A 19,005-nucleotide genomic window follows, 5' to 3' on the forward strand; every position below is an offset into this window, starting at 1 on the left:
GAAATGAAGGAAAAAGTTATTTTTATTACTTGCAATAAATTTCGTCCCACTTTTGGTAACTTACCCGTTTCATTGTAATTTATTTATTTTTTATTTTATTTTTTGTTTGGCCAAAATTATACATTAGTTTTTCGTTACTGAAAAATAGTTAATTGCACGAAATGTCCATAATAAATTGTATTTTTTTATTTTTTTTTTAACACGATGTAATTTAATATCGCAAAAATATACGCTCAAATTTTTTCGAGCATTAATAAAGTTTATATTGCATTATTTGCTATTGCTAAATCAACAAACATATACATGATTAAAAATTTATGTGTGTGGAAAAAACCCAAACAATTTATGCATGAACTTGATGGATTTTTCTATATACATTAATTTTCATCAATTATTTTATTCGCCAGTAAAAATTTCCCCTTTCCACATACGTTTTTATTTTCATTTCTTTATTTCAACAATTTTAATAAAATTTTCAATATACACCATGTTGGATACTTTCTTCAAATTCTTAAATACTCCAATATATCGTTTTAAAAAAAATAAAAATAAATAAATAAATAATACTCCAATATAGGGAGGGAGACTAAAGGTGGAGAATCTTATTAATATAATTAGACATTTGTTTGTGGAAATTTTGATTGATTTGGGCTTTAATTCCATTGGCCCAATTATGTTAAGAATTCATTGGCCCAATCTATTAATATTAACTTATTGAATCGAACCCAACTAAACTGACTTTATTCACTATACTCCCTCTTCCGTCTAGGAAAAAAAAGTTCTATTTACCACATTTTTTTGTCCATAAAAAAGAATCTAATTTGAACCATCACATTATACATTTTCTCTTATATTTAACTATAAATTATACTTTTATTTTACTTTTTAACTAAAAATGTACTTTAATTATATTTTTTTGTACTAATATTACCCCTACAAATTGTACCGTTTATCTCACTTACACCTACTTTAACAACTTTCTTAAAACTCGAGTCGAATCCCAAATGGGACTCTTTTCCATGGACGGAGGGAGTTCTTTATTTAGGGATATTTGCTGCGAACTTTTAATAAATTCTGATTTTTCTCATGATCTTCAAAATTTGAAAAAATAAATATACACAACATTTCGATTTTTTTTTCCTCACAGAGTCACAGGTATGAAATACTTCCAAATTAAAGCTAGTTTTTCTCTCCTCATAAATTATGGGATATTATGTTTAAGAAAAGGAATCACTGTAAAAAAAATGTCTGGCTAAATATTTTTGTGGGGAGAAGAAAAAGTCATAGCTAGATAGATGGAGTATTATGTACATTTACAATTTTTTTTTTTGAGGGGATTTACAATAGATTTTGTGAGTACATACAGATTGGTATGATTGAACTATACATAGACAAAACGATATGTGCATCAGATATTCAGATGTAAAACATGACGTCCTTGACATTGTCCTTGATAGTAGGCAGAGGCTGGACCTCTCTCTGCCTCTCCCGAGTAGCATCCGAAGTCGATCCACTATCTGAAAAATCTGTGGCTTGAATATAGTGACGAGCCCGACGAGCAGCAAGATGGGCGTAGTACACAGGCGGAACTGCAAAAAGATGAACGTTATCCCAAAGAAGATTACATAAAAGAGAGAGTGACGACGAGCACCAACCTACAGAGACGGAGCGAGTGCACCGGGCATACCTGAAAAAACAGATGAGGGAGGGCATTATAGAGATGCAGCAGCACAAGATAGTTAAAGAGAATAACACTCACGTGTAGCACAATCTGTTTGTGAGCATCTGCAGGCCATCGGCACTGAACTCATTCTCATCATACAACACATGGTAGTGTGTGGGGCGACTCGTACCCTGCTCACAACCAACAAAAATTTTCAAGTGTTTGCTCAAACATTAAAAGGATTTGTTCAAAGTTTTTATACCTTGATTCCAGCATGGCTGCAGAGATAGAAATCAAATCCAGTTGGATGGCAAATCTCGGTATCAACCACAGTGCCTAATCAGAAGAGCACGACGTTGTTATATATCAAACAGGACAAACCCTATAGGATAAATGTGACTTGAGAATTGATACCCACCCGGAAGCACATTGCCACTCCTATCAGTGTTATGATCAGCGGGAAAGAGCCGAGTATGATGCCTCTTTTGCACCACAATGAATGTAACAGTTGGAATATAATATTCTTCAACAGAGGCACAGGCCTGAAAATGTAACATAGATACAACATTAACTAAAGGGTAAGAAAGCCTTCAAAACAAGGGAAAGGTAAGAAAGCACAGAAGGCATACTAGTATACCTCCCTTATTGCCTTCATTTCATGCAAAAGAACCTGACTGAATTGTCCTTCACTTACTCCGTCCCTACCGTTTCAAAAATCAGTGACATCAAATTACCACAATGAAATTAACACCAGATAATGAAGTGAACACAAATTTCAGCCTAACCTGTAGAATATGATCCTCCTAGGTTTATACCCAGTCGCTCTGTAGAAGGACGTCAAGAGTTCTCTGCAAAATGTGAAAAATGAGCAAGAAAGATAAATAAACAGGTAAAACATCAAAGAGTAGGCAACTGACCTAATCATTCCCCTACGCATAAGTCCCCTTTTGGGATCAACCTTTTCTATATAGAGATCTTGGATAATTTCTTCTCTACGGGCTTGTGCAGAAACAAGTCCTCTGTACTTTGTTGTTACTTCAGGAAAGTTCATTGAAGCAACAACCTGCACGTAACAACACGTAAGACAGATCCAAATGTTTGTATGGTGGCTTTGATTTTGTACAGCGGAGAAAGGTGACGAGTAAGAGCTAGCATACCGCAGCTATAGAGGGGCTTGAATCGTCCCCTGCTTGAGGATGAGTAACAGCTGCACCAAAAATGATGGTAGGACACTCCCTAAAATAAGGGAATTCCTTAGTCAGCTCAAGCTTCAAATCCTCCAATTCCCAATTTCGCCCTCCAACCTACCAAAACGATGGCAGGACGAACACAAAATAACAGTGAGTGAAGTCCGCCAAGTCATCTGATAGTCTGCTATTTCGCAATGTTTTAAAGTACGTTTTGTGAGGCAGTTTGTTTTTTGTCCGCCTCACAAGGTGCAAGTTTCAAAACGGTACGAGGCAAAAAAAAAATGGAAATCATAAAAAAACACATAAATTATACCTAAACACACAAAAACATAGCAAATATTCCAAAACACATAAATTCTTCACTACTAATAAGTCTTTAAAATCTTAAAGTAAAGTCTAATACTAATAAATATTAGCCATTAATCAACTATTCAAATGTCCAATAAGCTTAAATAATCCTCATCATCATCCCCATCTCCATCTCCATCATATTCATCTTCTTCATCCTCATCAATCAATGCAAGGTTCCCACCTATATGATCATATATGATCACTGCTACTATCTGCTGCACTGACCGTGACTGGACGATGAAGTCTGACTCTGCGTGTACCTGTTACGATATCCCACATCGATTCCACATGAAAGTGTGGAATGGTATATAAGAGGGGGTCAACCCCTTTACCCTTGACCATGGTTTTGGGTTAAGTTAGGGCTCCCTAACTTATATGTCTAACAGTACCGCTCCTATCTGCTTCTCACCTATCCCATCTAATTTCACAGCCAAAGCCCAATCAAATTAGGTTAAAAAAGCTGAAAACACACATATGGTGAGAGGCGCACGCCTCTCGGCGCCTTACACCGCCTCGGTCAGGCAGAGGCGCACAATCAGAGCGATGGAGGAGAAGCACCGCCTCAGGCGCGGGCAGTGGGGGCACCACCCTGAAACGCGCCTCGAGGCACGCCTTGTGGCCGGTTTTTTAAAAAAAATACTCTTTTGTACACCGATGCAACTTTTATGAATCATTTCCATTAACATACCTTCGCATTAATCTTCAGTGCGACATTCTCCATGTATTTCATGTGCTGCTTACGGGATTGCATTATATTTTTAGACTGTAAACACTGCGAGACAATACCCAACTCCGTTTCACAAACACGCTTGATTGTCCCTGCAAAGAAGGAAAATGTATTGATATAACCAGACAGCACATCAACATTTCATATCAGGCAACATAATCCAGTTGAGGTAGCTAACCATATGAGTCGGTTATATCAGGCAAAATAACTATAAGGAGCTGAAGCTGTTTTTCAGTCGCATCTAGCTTTCTAAGTTCCGAAGAAGTCTCCGCCTTGAGATCAAACAATGCCTTCTCAATCGGACCATGAACACTACGGACAGGAACTAAGGGTTCCTGATTGCACGTCTGAAACAATGATGGGCTGGCTTAGATACCACTTAATAATTATTTACTCTAGGAAAGAAACAAGACATACCATGCCTTTTCTGGAACATAAGCCAATCAAATCATCGCAGAATTGGCCAACATTTGCATCAGACACCCTTGAGAAGTTGATACAAGCCCAGAACTTTATCTTTCCGCCATTAATCATTTTCTACACAGGACAACAAAGCTTTAGCTGCATAACTACGAGCAATATTAGAAGTGGTGCTCGATAACATATGCGAAGGAATATTACCATATTTTTCATACTCCATTGTCCCGCAGTTGGAGTAAACAGAATCTCTTTACCAGTCTCATCATGGTAACTCAGCTGGCAAGTTCAATGAAATGTTAAACATCATGAAAAATGGTAAACGTCAACAAATATATATAGATCAGCACCATACCGTAGGCGGAGGCAACACCCGTGCCTTTATAGATGTCAGGTTACTGCTAACACAAATACCAAATTTCTTATACGCATCATCATTGACGCCATGATTTTCTTCAACCACCTGCAGATAGGGATCTCTCTCAGTGATTGTGTACGCACTAGATAGTAATCATCATTATGTATTCATGCCTGCTTGATTGAATACTCTCGCTTCGAGGGTTGTATGCAGGTGATCCTCAGAAGTTTTGTAACTTGTGTTACATTCAATTTTCTCGAGTACCTCTGATGATCAACAATACTACAAAGCTGTTGAGAGAAAAAAGAAGTAAGCTACTTCACAGACTTAAGAGATTCAATAAGAACACAACAAGAAACAAATACCTCCATCGGAAGATAAATGGGTTTTGTATCACTGCCTGCCTCAACAGCTGGCAAATTTGGAAATTGTAGAACAATATTATACTTCTGACTAAAGTATTGCGCAACAGATATCTGAGTCCCCTTGCCATCCAACGAAAACCTGTTTATAGTGTCAATTAACAGTAAATTCAATCTTTGGCAGAGAATCAATTAAAAAAATAATAAGCATATAAGTCAATCCCAGATAGGTTTTATGCATAGTAAGTGCAGTAGAGTCGAACAAACAGCTAATTGGCACAGATGTTAAACCAAACCTCATATGGAGTATTTATTTGGACACAAAGATGCAAACTAAACTAAAGTTTGTTGAGTTACTGCTAATTAAAGCCAAGTAATACTGCAACAAAGAAAGATCAGATAAGCATACATCAATTGTTGCGTTGACTGCATGCTGATGCCCGAAATTCTGTGTCGTCTTATTTGACCTAGATGGTGGGTCTCCACTAGTACACCTTTTAGAGCTCTTTTCACCTGAAGAACAGAAAGCCGTTATCCCCACAAGATCAATGAAATGAGATAAAGCAAAGTTCAACTAACCCTTTTCATCATAATTAGGTTCTAAACAATTGAAGATTACCTTGATAAGATTGAAGGAAAAAGCATTTCATCCAAACAGACTAAATTCTGATTTTTGAAATCTTGAAGGTCATTGTCAAATACTGTCAAGTAGCTAACAATTAGTACCTCGGTACGATCTTGGTCAGATAAACCACTAGTCAGATCTTTGTTGATATGCTTCGCAACATAATCCACGACCAAGATAGGCTGAAAGAAGGCTGTCCCGGACATATCTGCAAACATGAAAAATGAACAATGCAAGTAAAGAACATCAGCATTCTATGAAAGACTACATACTTTATCACTTTAGCCAAGCCGTTAAGAAAGCCAAATAAACACAGTTACCACATCTGGGAAAATCAAGCACAAAAGTCCCAAATAAATTAACTGTATACCAATATTGAGAGAGAGGCCCATTTGTGTAGGGCGAAGGCTTTGATAAAAGCCTGGCACATAATCAAGTCCATTTCCAAGATCCCTTCCATTACCCATTCCACGATGGAAACAGGACCTCCCAACCACTAGGCCACTGAAATCAGATGATAGAGCATTAATATGGTATGCAGATACTACAAACACAGCTAAACTAAATGCATATATATATATGTGTGTGTGTGTGCGCCAGTATTTTTAGTAGAAATATCGAACCTTTTATATTGGTATTGTTTAAGAACCACATTAAACAACTGGATTGTTTCCTGTGGCAGATCCAGTTGTCTACCTTGTATGAATTGCTTCAGTTGATAGAGATCAGGTTTGGAAGAAAGTTTTATGGACACCTGGAACTTACGGATCCTCCTGCATGTATGCAAAACAAACATTCCAACTAAGACTACAAATTTGTGTTGCAGCATAACATAATTCATTTATGGCCCAACATTAAATATTCTTTGTTTTTGCATATAACTATTTTGGTATTAGGTCACACTATGATTCCAACAAACAAACAAAAAGGATATTACTGCAAACTAAAACCATAAACATTAGTTTTGATTACTCAAAATCTTACACCCTTTCTTTCCCTTCTCTATATATCATAGAGAAGGCATGATATGCACACATAATTGGACTAAACTCCAGCACAAAAGGACTCGCAATAAATAGAATATTCAGCATAATATCGATAGCTAAATTCACCTGGACTGACTATCAGCATCGACAAGCTCAACCGCAAAATATTTTGACTCGAATGGCAAGGAACTTGCAGCGTAGCAACTACTTCTTCCATCGTACGCCAACTTTTCCTTCGGGAAATCGCAGCCCTTCATAACCAGGTCGATAATTTCCCTACACACCTTTTTTGAAGCCACCTCTGGCGATATTGAAACCTAGCACGGATTAAACAACAGTAAAAGCCATTGACAACCATTGCAGTTATTACAGAACATCTACCAAACAACATGCCAAGATACAGTATGAATGAACATGTACACTAAGGAAACACTATATTGGAAAAGCATGCACTCAAATCTTGATACGTAAATTGCTTATCAGAAATGCTGATTGAACTAATAGAACTATACATATATCTATGAAAATTGTGGTCGAACAGGCATCCATAAAATAGAGTAAATTAAAGTATCAGACAAGAAATTTTTTGACGAGTGGGACCATTCACTTATTAAAAAGTGAAAGAAAAAAAATAAACTCAACACAAAAATACAAAATATATCCATTCATTTGTTTTATTAGCAAAAAATACACAAAAAAATCATCTCAAACACAAAAATACAGAATATAAGAAGGAAGAACGAAAAATGTGTAAAACAAACGCACAGTAGCACGCATAGAAAATAATTGTGGAATCAAAATTTTCCAACTCACATCGTAATGATGCAGATCTTTGTCTGCGACGGCAACGAGAAAATGGTTGGCCTTTATTATAATTTCAAGGCCGGCATGTCCAAATCCAGGCCTCCGTGCCAGAGGCAATTCTGGTTGAACCGGAGGAGGGTTCTCCGGCTGTGCCGCCTGCTCCGGTGTTGAAGCAGATGCCTCGAGGTCAAGCTTCTGCTCCATCGACAATGATAGCCACACCGCCGGCTCAGCCGGCTGGTGAGGTGCCCAGTCGGGCTGGCAGCAGATCCTGCCGATATTCTTGGGCTTCGCAGGAATCCACATGGTGTGTGCGTGTGTGTGTGTGTTTGCTGTGTACGGAACGAGAGAGAGAGTGTGCTGTGTGTGTGTGTTTGTGTGTGTATTTGCTGTGTACGGAACGAGAGAGAGAGTGTGCTTGCTGTGTACGGAACGAGAGAGAGATGGGTGAGATTTAAGGGAAAAGGAAATGGGCTTGGGCCGATTATGGGTTTATACATTAATTAAAAGGGCTCATTTAGCCCTTGTCATATACGGAAAATTTATGGAAAAATATTGTCATACAAGGAAAAGGAGAAACTCTATGGAAAAATTAATATTTATAGCCTTTTTATTTTTATTCTTATTTTTAAGTTTTAAAATTAAAAGAAAAACTGAAAATTCTTTTTTATTTTCTTCAATAAAAAATAAAAAAAAATTATATTTTCAACTTTTAGCACATCAAAAATTACCCCACACAAAATTAATCAACCTGATATGACTGATATCAACACCTAAGCTAAAACAATAAACGAGACGAAGATTTACGTGGTTCGATCGTGAAAACTTGATAGTGTCATTTACATAAATTAATTTATTATTTATATATAATATGATCGTGAAAACTTGATAGATTACAAATATGGATGAATAATGAGGCTATGCAGAGCACGAGATTAATACTAGTTTTGATAAAGCGGGTATAATGAGGTTTAATACGATATTTATTCTTATGATTTGGATTCGAGGACAATTGTTTTTAAATGAAAGGCTACCATTTCTATATGGCATTTGATATAGTTAATTAAAGACAAAAAAAAAAAAGTAAAAAAAAATGGAAAGAAGTGACAACAGTTAGTTAGTAGCTAAATGTGTCGACAAGCAGAAGACTAAAATTAAAATTTAAATTACAATTAGGGTAAGAAGTTAGTGGATCAAGATATGGTTAGTTCTAAATTAATAGGACTATGTTTGCTAGACTTTGACGTTTGATGGCTGCCTAAACTCAAAAAATTTATTTCTGTTGTTGTTTGAATTTCCATATTTGCCCCTGGTTTAATTTCACTGCTCGAGCTCCCTTGTGCGTCGCCCTGCATATAGCTACATTTTCGTCAACAACAACGACAACAACCAAAAAAAAAAAAAACTCCCCTAAACCATATTGAAAAAGAAAAGAAAAAAAAAACATGTTCTTTCAAAAACATTAAAAAATTGTGTAATGTCGTATGACAAGTTAAGATTCATTAATCAAGTTAAACATTTAGATTCAAACTAAAATTTAGTAGAATGTTTATGTTTTTATGGTATTTGTTTAGATTTGAATCACGACAGATACAAATATATGTGTATTAATAAAAGGATTAATTGCATATAAATTATTGAATTTTCAATAAATTCTCATTTTGCATCTTTAATTTTTTTATTAAAATTATTCAATTATTTTTTTTTCTCATTTTGCATTTTTGTTTATTTTTCACAGTGGTGACATAGCATAAATATACTAGTTTGGCATGAATAAAACCATTGAGAAAAATATAATTCACATCGTATTGTATAGTTGAATAGAAACGACGTTGTTTCAGGCCCAAAGTTTGGTCGAAAAATGGACAAATATAAAAAAATGAGAAAAAAAATGAATAATAGTTGAAAGTTCAATAATTTATATGCAATTAATCTTTAATAAAATAAAATTAGAAAAAGAACTCACCCGATATTCATGGAGAATTACATTTGTGCCCTTTTGTGTGATTCTCCTTCTAACTTGGCATGTCAAAGGAACTCTAAATAGGTTTCTATGAGTTGGTGCTTCTCTCATTACTTCATAAACTTGTCTGCCCAAAAATAAAATATTGTGTGCATTTATTTTTGGGGTAGAGTATAAATATAAATTATATAATTTAGATATATAGAAGCCAATCAATTTTTGTTAAAACTATGATTATCGTGAATAAATTAATTATTGGGTCTAGCTTGTACTTAGGTAAAATTATAAGATATACATTGAAAATTTGGCAAATAGTAACATATTCGCAGCAAGAATTAAGACAACATAAAAAAGAAATAAGAACTATTTTGTTTAAGAAAAAAATTTAGAAGTTCAAAATGTATTTACTTACCTCTTTTCTTGGTAGTTTTTCACAGCTATAAACTCGTTTGTAATTGTGGTTTCCCTCATGCTTCTGTACATCTGATAATTGTACATAATCTAATAAATAAATAAATATAGTGGGAGTGAAAAAAGGATGAAGTAAAAAAAGCAATATATATGTTTAATTAGTTTCTTATTACATGAGCAATTTCTTAATTAATTGTATATTTTAATTTCTTTTACATATACTTAATTAAATCAACAACTTGAAAAAAAAATAGAGTATACGTAGCTAATTGCATAAGAGTGGCGCTATTACAAATCCACACATAGCAACTGCAATTCTTTTTAATAATAATAATAATAATAATAATAATAATAATAATAATAATTAATAATAATAATAAATTAGATAACTCAAAAATATTACCAGTCTGTCGTAAGAAGAGTTAAACTTACCAAATTCACGAATTTAAAATATATACGTAAAAATAATCAAAGAATTGAATAATTAGTTAATTAGAAATCAATAATCAATAATCATTATAAACCTGTAGATGACTCTTGATGTGAGATATCTTGAGCCCCTTCACGCCCATCACCTGCATAATCTTCTTTGGAGTTGCTTCTGCAAAATAAAATAAAATAACAAATACCAAAAAGACAAATAAACACACACACACACACACACACACACACACACACACACACACATATATATATATATATACATATATTATAACAAAAATTTTACAATCCTAAAATTTTGTTACAGCACACCTAAATCAAATTAAGTAAATTAATGAAAATCTTGTTTCAAACTTCAACCCAATTTCTTTTATTAAGAATTTCAAGAATATTTTCACCACATTTTTCTCCTACAAACAAACACCGAATGAGAAAAAAGAAAAAAAAAAAAAAAACAACTTATACAAGTAGAGGAAATGAGAAATTGTTAGTAACGCGAGCTCGAGCAATTGTAACTTACTGTATTTCCCACCAAGACTATGAACTACTTCAACGAAGTGATTGTGAAGGTCAGGTGTCCATCGCAGGCGAGGAAGAGACGATTTTCTGTACGGTCTAATAACCCTCGCTTTCTCATAATTATCCATTTCTATTGTAGAAAAATACCTAATAAAAAAAAACAACAAAATTGTTATTATGGTTTGAATAGTGTAATGTGATGAAATTCGTTGATATAGGTTTGAATAAAGTAGAATAGAATGGGAATATGGTTTGGATAATATGGAATTGAGGGTTTGCTTATATGGTTGGAAAACTTAGACTTTTGTGGGCAAGTACGTAGACTTGGTAGAGCATGTAAATTGATTATTCCCTATATTTAGGGTGTACTTTGAGTCGAATTGAAGAAAAAAAAATAATTATATATATATATATATATATATATATAGAGAATGGATCCCTACCCTACCCTATATATATATATATATATATATTAATTGTTAAATATTGCATGAATTTTTCTATAGTTTTAATATAATTATTGACAATTGTAAAGTCACAATTTTTTCAATTCGTTGCAAAATCTAACTTTCTTATGATTAGAGTGCAATTGATGTTGTATGCATGCTTCGTCAGAGCCGTCATCGCCAAAGTGTGGTTGAACGATCTCAGTATTTTCGATTCAGTTACTATTACGTTCAACATGTCAGTTCCTTGGTGACCGAGATAAAAATCGAGAGTGTTAATCTTGCAACAAATTGAACGATGATGTCGTTGTTGCAACGTTTCAATAGTCATGTTAAATTTTGCAAAATGAGTGAAAGTGCATGCAGTAATTAAAAATTAATCCTAAATGAATTGTATGAAATTTTTTTTATTTCACATACTTATTTATACTTGAATTAGAAAGGTTAATTTGATTTGATTTTCATCCCTCTTTGCAAAAAGTTTGATTTGATTTTTCAGCCATTACTCTAGCTTCTTCGAGTTTTGAATGTTCAAAATATTAAAAATGATTGTACAAAATTTATGCATTTTGTACTCATATGTTGAAAATTAGCATCGTAACTTGTATGAGATTAACTTTTCTAAATTCAAAAATAGCAATTGAGAATTTACGTATCATTATTAGTTTTAAGAGCTAGCTAGGGTACACTTTAAAGGAATATATATTTAATAAAATTAGGTTAAATTGCGACTAAACGAGAGCAATTAATAGTGATTAAAGAAGTAAATTAATAATTTTCTAATACAATTTCTCTCTTAAAATGGTTCGATATTTAATATGTCAACTTCTGAAGTTTTATAGCTCTAGCTAATCCTAAAGACAGCCGTCCTCGTCTAAGTTGTAATTTTAATTGGGTTGGTATTGTTAAATTTTTCATAGGGCAAAATTTAAATATTTTTGTAATGTTATGCATAATTTGAGATATATATATATATATATATATATATATATATGCTTTTTATAAATTACATAAATAAATAAAGAAACTTGACACATATATTGAAGAATATCTAGGGGGCTAGTTCAAATTTATCAAAATACTTTGAAATGTGGTATGATTAGTTTTGCAACGAATATATCCATCTTCAAATAAGATACTTATTCGAAAGTGAGAGTCTAGATAAATATTTTTATGAATTTTCCTTCACTATACATTCAGGATACGTTTACTTTGGTTGTAAACTCTTCATTAGAAAATAAAAGAAAGATAAGAAAATATTATATTTTTCTATTTTTTTTTATCATATGTTTATTATAAGTAAAAAGATAAGAAAATATTGAAAAATATTTTCACACCATTATCCAATTAAAGATAATATTATCCAATATTTGAGAGAAAATTAGCGAAAATGAGCTGCCCGAGAAAAATATTTCATCATTTCCAAATAAAATTTTCTATTATACTAATAAACATGTGAAAATAATGGGAAAAAAATGATGAAAATATATATTTTCTCTTCTTTTCAATCAACGTAAACGGACCCTCGAATAAAAATAAAAGTAACAATTGTATAAAATAAAATTAATAATTAATAATTATAAATAAACGCGAATATTAAGATAGTATGTATATGTCGAGGTGGTCCTCTAGAAAAGGAAAAAAAAAACATATCTATTTTGTTGGAAAATAAAAGAACATACTATCTATTAATGGTTGTGAAACCCTAAACACCTATGACTCAAGAATGCTAGTATAATTTTAAAATTCTTCTTTCGATAAATTAAATAATTATATATTAATTTTGACATCTGTCTGAACTGAAGTAGTAAACTCGATAACTCTTTAAATGCATCAGGGTTTGGTTTGCTAAATTAAATGAAGCAAATTCAAACTTCCAATTTATGACCACAAATTTAGGGACCAATGCCTCGAGCAAATTATTAAAAAGAATTAGGTGAAACTAGCAAATGGCGCAGTAATTTTGAATATACTACTATTAAAATAATATTTCGTTATTATCTAGTTTATACAATTAATTAATTTTTAGTGGGACAATCTAGTATACACCTTCATAAATTAGAATTAGTAACTCTTAATTTCAGAGAATACCGTATGCACACGTATGTGCCTATATAAAAGTATTAGATTCAAATAATATATAAATATTAGATTCAAATAAATACACAAGTGAAAAATAGATTAAATATATATATTCTGATTGATATTTTCTGTATTTGTATAATTTCCCCAAAACATATGTAAAATACTTTTTTTTGCGATAAATATTTTTAGTTTTACTTATGATTAGGTTTTTTTATAAAAGAAAGTAATTTAACAAACACACAACTTAGTATATTTATCTGTCAAATTGACAATTAATTAAATTAATAATTACTATCAAATTAATTAAACGAAATAAATATAATATAGTTTTTTTAGTTGATAAAGATTATAGTTATGTCAGTCCCCCCCTTTTTTTAGACTACTTAACAAATATTTTAAAATGAACTATACTAACAAAACCAATACACACAATAATATCAACTGCTGTTGTAATATATGGTCATGAAATTAAATGGATTTCCCCTCGAATATTTCCTATCTGACAACAAATATATATTTAGCTTATTATATAAAGGAGTTTGGTACCTCTCTAATATTCAAGTTGCATATCTTTTTCTAAATGTTCATAGAATTATTTTAAACTCTTCCAATTTATAAGATTTAATAAGAATTTATAAGTTTTTGTAAGAACGAGTTTCTCATGACAGTAATTAATATTAATGCATTAAAAGTATACTTTCCATATTGTTATAATAATGACAACAAGAAATTCTCTAAAGTCGAAACCTAAATAATCGAGATAGTTACAAATATTCTTCTTTTTTTTAAAGTTGGGGAATGCGATTGGTCCCAATAATTATTTTAGGTTAAACATACAAGGGAATTACTTTAGATCAGTAACCTAAATTCTTTTCACAACAATTATTCGCGAAAATTACAGATTATGATATTAATAATCAAGTTACAGTTATTCAACTTTGGCCCCATTAATAATTATTTCAGGTCAAATTAATATATAAGTGGGTTTTTTTTCGCAACAATTATTCACGAGAAATACAAATCATGAAATTGATTAGTCACTTTTAATAAAATTTGTATATAAAAATTATTTTATATAGAAAACATGATGGTAGATAAATTTTAATGGCTCCACCAAGAAAAGTAACTATCATTATTTGATTTATGGCTCCAACAAGAAAAGTAAATATAATTCAAACCTGATGCTTCACTTCAAAATTAACTCAAATACTCAAATGATTTCGTATGATAATTATTTTATAATGTAACATAATTTTATTTGGGCCTACGAATCTTTTTAGTTTGTAGCTCGCATTTGAAATATTCAAAATGAGCTCAAACTTAGAGCCCAAATCGAATCAAGTAGTATGAGTTTAATTTTCCAATTATATTTCGAATTTGCGAGCTTATTCAATTTTTTTTTTTTTTGTTGCAAAAGCTCATTCAAATTTAGTTGATCACAAATAAGCTTTACTAACTTATGTTTAGTTTTAAATATTGATCAATTTCCTTAAAATCTATTACCATGATCTTACGAAAAATACATTATATTTACTACAATCCATTAGTTTCTATAATAAGTATGTGTGTGTATATATAGATATATATATATATATATATATTAATAGAAATATAAATTATAAATTAAATATCAATGTAATAGTTTTGTATTTTTGAATTAGCTCACAAAGCTTGCTCACGAGTTAAAATGTCGAGTTAACCTCAAATTTAACAGAAGTAATAGAAGTAACTTTTAAGATAATAATCAATTTTTAATTCATAAAAATAAAAGAAAAACGAATGTATTACTGCCACGTGTAATTATCGAGATGCAAAAACTGTATTTATTTTGTTTCCCTCTCTATTCGAATTTCAAAACGCAAAGGAGCCATCAGCACAGCGACACTCCACCTCTCTCTCTCTCTCTCTCTCTCTCTCTCTCCTCTCCTCAGCTCTTTCTCTCTCTAGAATGATTCCATGAATTCCCGATAATTCAATTCAGTAAAGCTCATTCCATTTATAGAGATACACACATGATTTCACTACTAAATTGAGCAAGCGTTATGGCATAAATTTTGTTGCGCGAAGAGGAAAACGTAGAGTGAGCAGAGGCGTAGGGCTCGCCGCATCAATGAGCTGCTTTTTCGCCTGTTTTCGCGTCAAAGACTCCGGCACTAATCTCGTTACTCCTTCGGTATGATGTGAAACTCTGTTCTTTTTTTTCACCTCCTAGTTTTGAGGTGAATGAAATTAATTTGAGTTCGCTGATATTTTCTTCGAATTTTGGTCTCGGAATAGCAGGAGCCTGCTGTTCCTCGCAGTAAAAATGCGCTGTCGTCGCTGTTCCAGTGTGATGGTAACTCATCTGCGTGTGTGAGTGCGTGTTTCTCTTTTTTCGGATTGAAATGAATCTTCGTTGATTTCTGCGTTGATGTTTTGATTGATTGAGTGATATTCTGAACTTGTATTGCAAATGATGAAAAAAAGATGAATCGCTTCAAAAAGGAGAGGAGCGTCAGAATCGGTTGCCCGGAGAAATCGATGTCAGCGAGTTTAAGGATGAGGTTTGTATTTTTTTTTTAATTCTACATTTTTCCCTTTTTATTTGGATTTTTATAATACTGTTCTAAGATAGGGGAACTACATTTAGCTAATCTTAGTGTTATAAGGTTTGAATCACGTTACACCTTAAGTAGTAGTCCGAGCTAAAAATAGTGTTATAAGGTTTGAATCACGTTACACCTTATGTTCTATTTGTATATTCAATCTCGGATTAGCATTGATTTACATTTATAAAATTGATTTGAGGATGTGTAGCCTAATAAAATATTGTATCACATTAATTACTTGAAACTGGAGTTTCTATTTGAATTTCTTCTAATAAAATTGTTATTCTGCAGAATAAGTTTTCCAAACCAAATGGAACTACACTCGAAACTCCTATCAAAATCCGAAAAGCCTTGGAGAAATGGGAGGATGCATCAGCTCAAATCGAAGCACAGAAATCTTTGAAGTTCGATTCATGGCTTCCCAATGCATCAATGGAGAAACTGAAGCTGGAGAAGCAATCTAATGAATCTTCAACACTTGCTGGATCGTGTTCTTTCTTGGACACTCCAAGCAGGTGAAGCTCCTCAAAATTTCTAATAGTATTATGTTAAGTTTATCTCTCTTTCATTTGACATTTCATCAATTTTCGACCAATTTTATTTGCTCGGTAGTTGCATGACTGATGGACATTATACCGGTGGAATCTCGAGCACCTCGGTCCAAGGAGGTGATATTCATAATGCAGCTGAAATTCAAGCATCAGATAGGACGGCTATTTCATCCATCTCTTCAGAGCAATCTGGATCAGCTGACGCTCACAGTGTAACAAGGCCGTTATCATATCCAAACATGGAGGAGTTTGACGAGGGGGGTGAAGATTCTGCTCTCTGTCATCATGGAGAATCAAACGAGCAAAATGATGTAGAAGATGCGAATGATGAAGAAGGAGGCTTAACTTCTTGGTTCAAGCCAATTTCAGCCAAGCAAAGTGGTAGTAACAAACAATTTAGTTCCATTTCTAGTCAAAATAAGAAACCTCCTGCAGATAGGCCTATTCTGGGAATGGTTGCAGCTCATTGGAACGATGTTGAGGCACCTAATGATCCGCCTAAATGGTGGGATGGAAATGGAATTCCAAATTCTACTAACAAGTACAAAGAGGTATTGTGATTTCTCTCTTTTTGTCAATTTTCCTCTCTGTTTTCCTCTGTCTCGAGACTAACCTAAACTGCAACTCGCTGCTTTCGCCTCACAGGATCAGAAAGTCAGTTGGCATGCGACGCCTTTTGAGGAGAGACTGGAGAAGGCACTGTCTGAAGAATCTTTGATTTCTCAGAGGTATGTTGTGCTTGTTGGTGATTTATTAGTTTTCTTGATTTGCTGATTTCTCTGATATATCTTCTCTACTCTTTAGTAAGTCTAGATGAATATTTGAGCTCAACAACTATGGTTTAAACGCGTTTTAGCTTCAACATACAGAAGAAACAAATCTTCAGCTGTGACAATGATTCATTTCTGCCTCAAGAAAGTAAAATAAAACGCGATATTTTTACATTTTGCAGGAAGCCTACCAATGAAACTGAAGAATCTGATACTGCCATGTCACATTTTCAATCTTCACCGCGTCTCAAACCTGTCGTATCATTCTGATGAAAAAAGGCCTAGTAGTACCGATGTGTTGTGAGCCGATTCATTGTTTGCTGTTGATAATGTCTCTTTCATCATTCTTCATGAAAAAACCATTTCTGAGTTGATGTGAGCAACTTTTTTCCAGAACTAATGAGCTGAAGTTGCTGCTCACTGCAAGAAAATGTTTGCTGCCATTGTATATAAACAATTGTGGCTTCTTCTCTTTGAGTTTTTGCTCATGGCTTTGATTGAAAAATATTGGATTGATTTTGGGATATATTGGAGATTTGGCCATTAAATGTTTATCTTTATGTTTGAAAAGAGAGCTCTCTCTTCATAATCTATAAATCTCTCTTTATATCTTTATATTATAGTTGAATTTTTGAGAGATTGGTTTATATCATTTCATGAATCTTATTGTTTAACTTGGCTTGGTATTCTACCTCAAAAAAAAAAAAAAAAAAAAAAGAACTTGGCTTGGTATTCACAACAGATAAATTTTGGATATTCCTCGTGCAAATGTCTCAAATTCGAATTTCACAAACAATTCTATAAGTCAGATTTACGAGCATATTACATCTAATCTTTTAAATACAATTTTTTTTACAATAAAAAAAAAATCCTCAACCAAATGAACACTATAATTGCAAAAGGTTGTGAGTTTAATTTTTGAATTAACATTTATTGAACTATAATTTGTGCAACCATTTGGATAGGGATGGCAACGGGCCGGATCTGGACCGGGTCTGGCCAATACCAGATCCAGATCCGTTTTCATATACTAGATCCAGATCCAGATCCAGATCTGTGGATCTAAAAATTTTAGATCCAGATCCGTCAGATCCGCGGGTCCACGGGTCCAGATCAATGGATCTACTATTTTTAAATTAAATTAAAAAAATTTCACAAAATCAACAACATCTAATTTCCATCATGAAAAATATAACACAAAATACTTTTATCTAATTACTTTTAGTTTTTATTCTTTTGAATATAATTTATTTATTATTTTTAATTTAGTTAATATTATTAGTAAACTAAATATAAAATATAAAATATATATATAAAATAAAACGGATCCACGGGTCGGATCTGGGCCGGATCTTGATCTAAAATTTCAAGATCCAGATCCAGATCCGTTTTCAAAACTGAGATCCAGATCTAGATCCAGATCTGTCGGGTCCAAAAAATTGAGATCCAGATCCATAAAAACGGATCTGGATCCACGGATCTGGACCGGGTCCAAGATCCACTGCCATCCCTACATTTGGAGACACATCCATAAAAATGTACACTATTTTACTTCCATAATCCTCATCTAATAATTACTCCAAATTACAAATGACCCTAGAAGTTCGATTTTTTTTTATTATTATTCTTATTAATTAATGCATTTTTTGCTCTAAAGAAAAATATCACTGCATTTCTGATTGAATATAGAGTTGTGTTTATTAAAAATAATGTTCACTCACCATTAATAATAATAATAATAATAATAA

General features: G+C 32.7%; 3 protein-coding genes across 4 annotated transcripts; 1 reads left to right on the plus strand and 2 right to left on the minus strand.

Annotated features, from left to right (window-relative positions):
* Positions 1–1,259: 1,259 nt before the first annotated feature.
* LOC131009506 (protein argonaute MEL1-like) lies at positions 1,260–7,855 on the minus strand. Its single transcript, XM_057936885.1, has 22 exons — positions 7,493–7,855; positions 6,806–6,996; positions 6,317–6,466; positions 6,064–6,197; positions 5,795–5,901; positions 5,478–5,581; positions 5,072–5,210; positions 4,880–4,996; positions 4,704–4,811; positions 4,553–4,627; positions 4,349–4,468; positions 4,110–4,278; positions 3,893–4,023; positions 2,821–2,967; positions 2,581–2,726; positions 2,449–2,511; positions 2,301–2,364; positions 2,082–2,205; positions 1,926–1,999; positions 1,760–1,854; positions 1,656–1,687; positions 1,260–1,589 (listed from the first exon to the last, which is right to left on the minus strand). Exons 1-22 carry the CDS (start codon positions 7,787–7,789, stop codon positions 1,417–1,419), a joined length of 2,760 nt encoding a protein of 919 aa, XP_057792868.1. The 5' UTR covers positions 7,790–7,855; the 3' UTR covers positions 1,260–1,416.
* A 777-nt stretch (positions 7,856–8,632) lies between these two features.
* LOC131009507 (myb family transcription factor PHL8-like) lies at positions 8,633–11,041 on the minus strand. Its single transcript, XM_057936886.1, has 5 exons — positions 10,819–11,041; positions 10,382–10,458; positions 9,859–9,929; positions 9,450–9,573; positions 8,633–8,832 (listed from the first exon to the last, which is right to left on the minus strand). Exons 1-5 carry the CDS (start codon positions 10,943–10,945, stop codon positions 8,677–8,679), a joined length of 555 nt encoding a protein of 184 aa, XP_057792869.1. The 5' UTR covers positions 10,946–11,041; the 3' UTR covers positions 8,633–8,676.
* A 4,160-nt stretch (positions 11,042–15,201) lies between these two features.
* Positions 15,202–17,861, plus strand: LOC131009508 (protein JASON-like). 2 transcript variants are annotated; one of them, XM_057936887.1, is made up of 7 exons: positions 15,202–15,521; positions 15,629–15,704; positions 15,815–15,891; positions 16,228–16,451; positions 16,549–17,038; positions 17,133–17,215; positions 17,440–17,861. In XM_057936887.1, exons 1-7 carry the CDS (start codon positions 15,459–15,461, stop codon positions 17,525–17,527), a joined length of 1,101 nt encoding a protein of 366 aa, XP_057792870.1. In that variant the 5' UTR covers positions 15,202–15,458; the 3' UTR covers positions 17,528–17,861. The 2 variants fall into 2 exon arrangements, with proteins under 2 accessions (XP_057792870.1, XP_057792871.1); XM_057936888.1 differs by having other exon boundaries at positions 15,629–15,683.
* Positions 17,862–19,005: the final 1,144 nt, after the last annotated feature.

Source organism: Salvia miltiorrhiza, chromosome 2 (assembly GCF_028751815.1).
Source record: "Salvia miltiorrhiza cultivar Shanhuang (shh) chromosome 2, IMPLAD_Smil_shh, whole genome shotgun sequence".
NCBI classification, from domain to species: Eukaryota; Viridiplantae; Streptophyta; class Magnoliopsida; order Lamiales; family Lamiaceae; genus Salvia; species Salvia miltiorrhiza.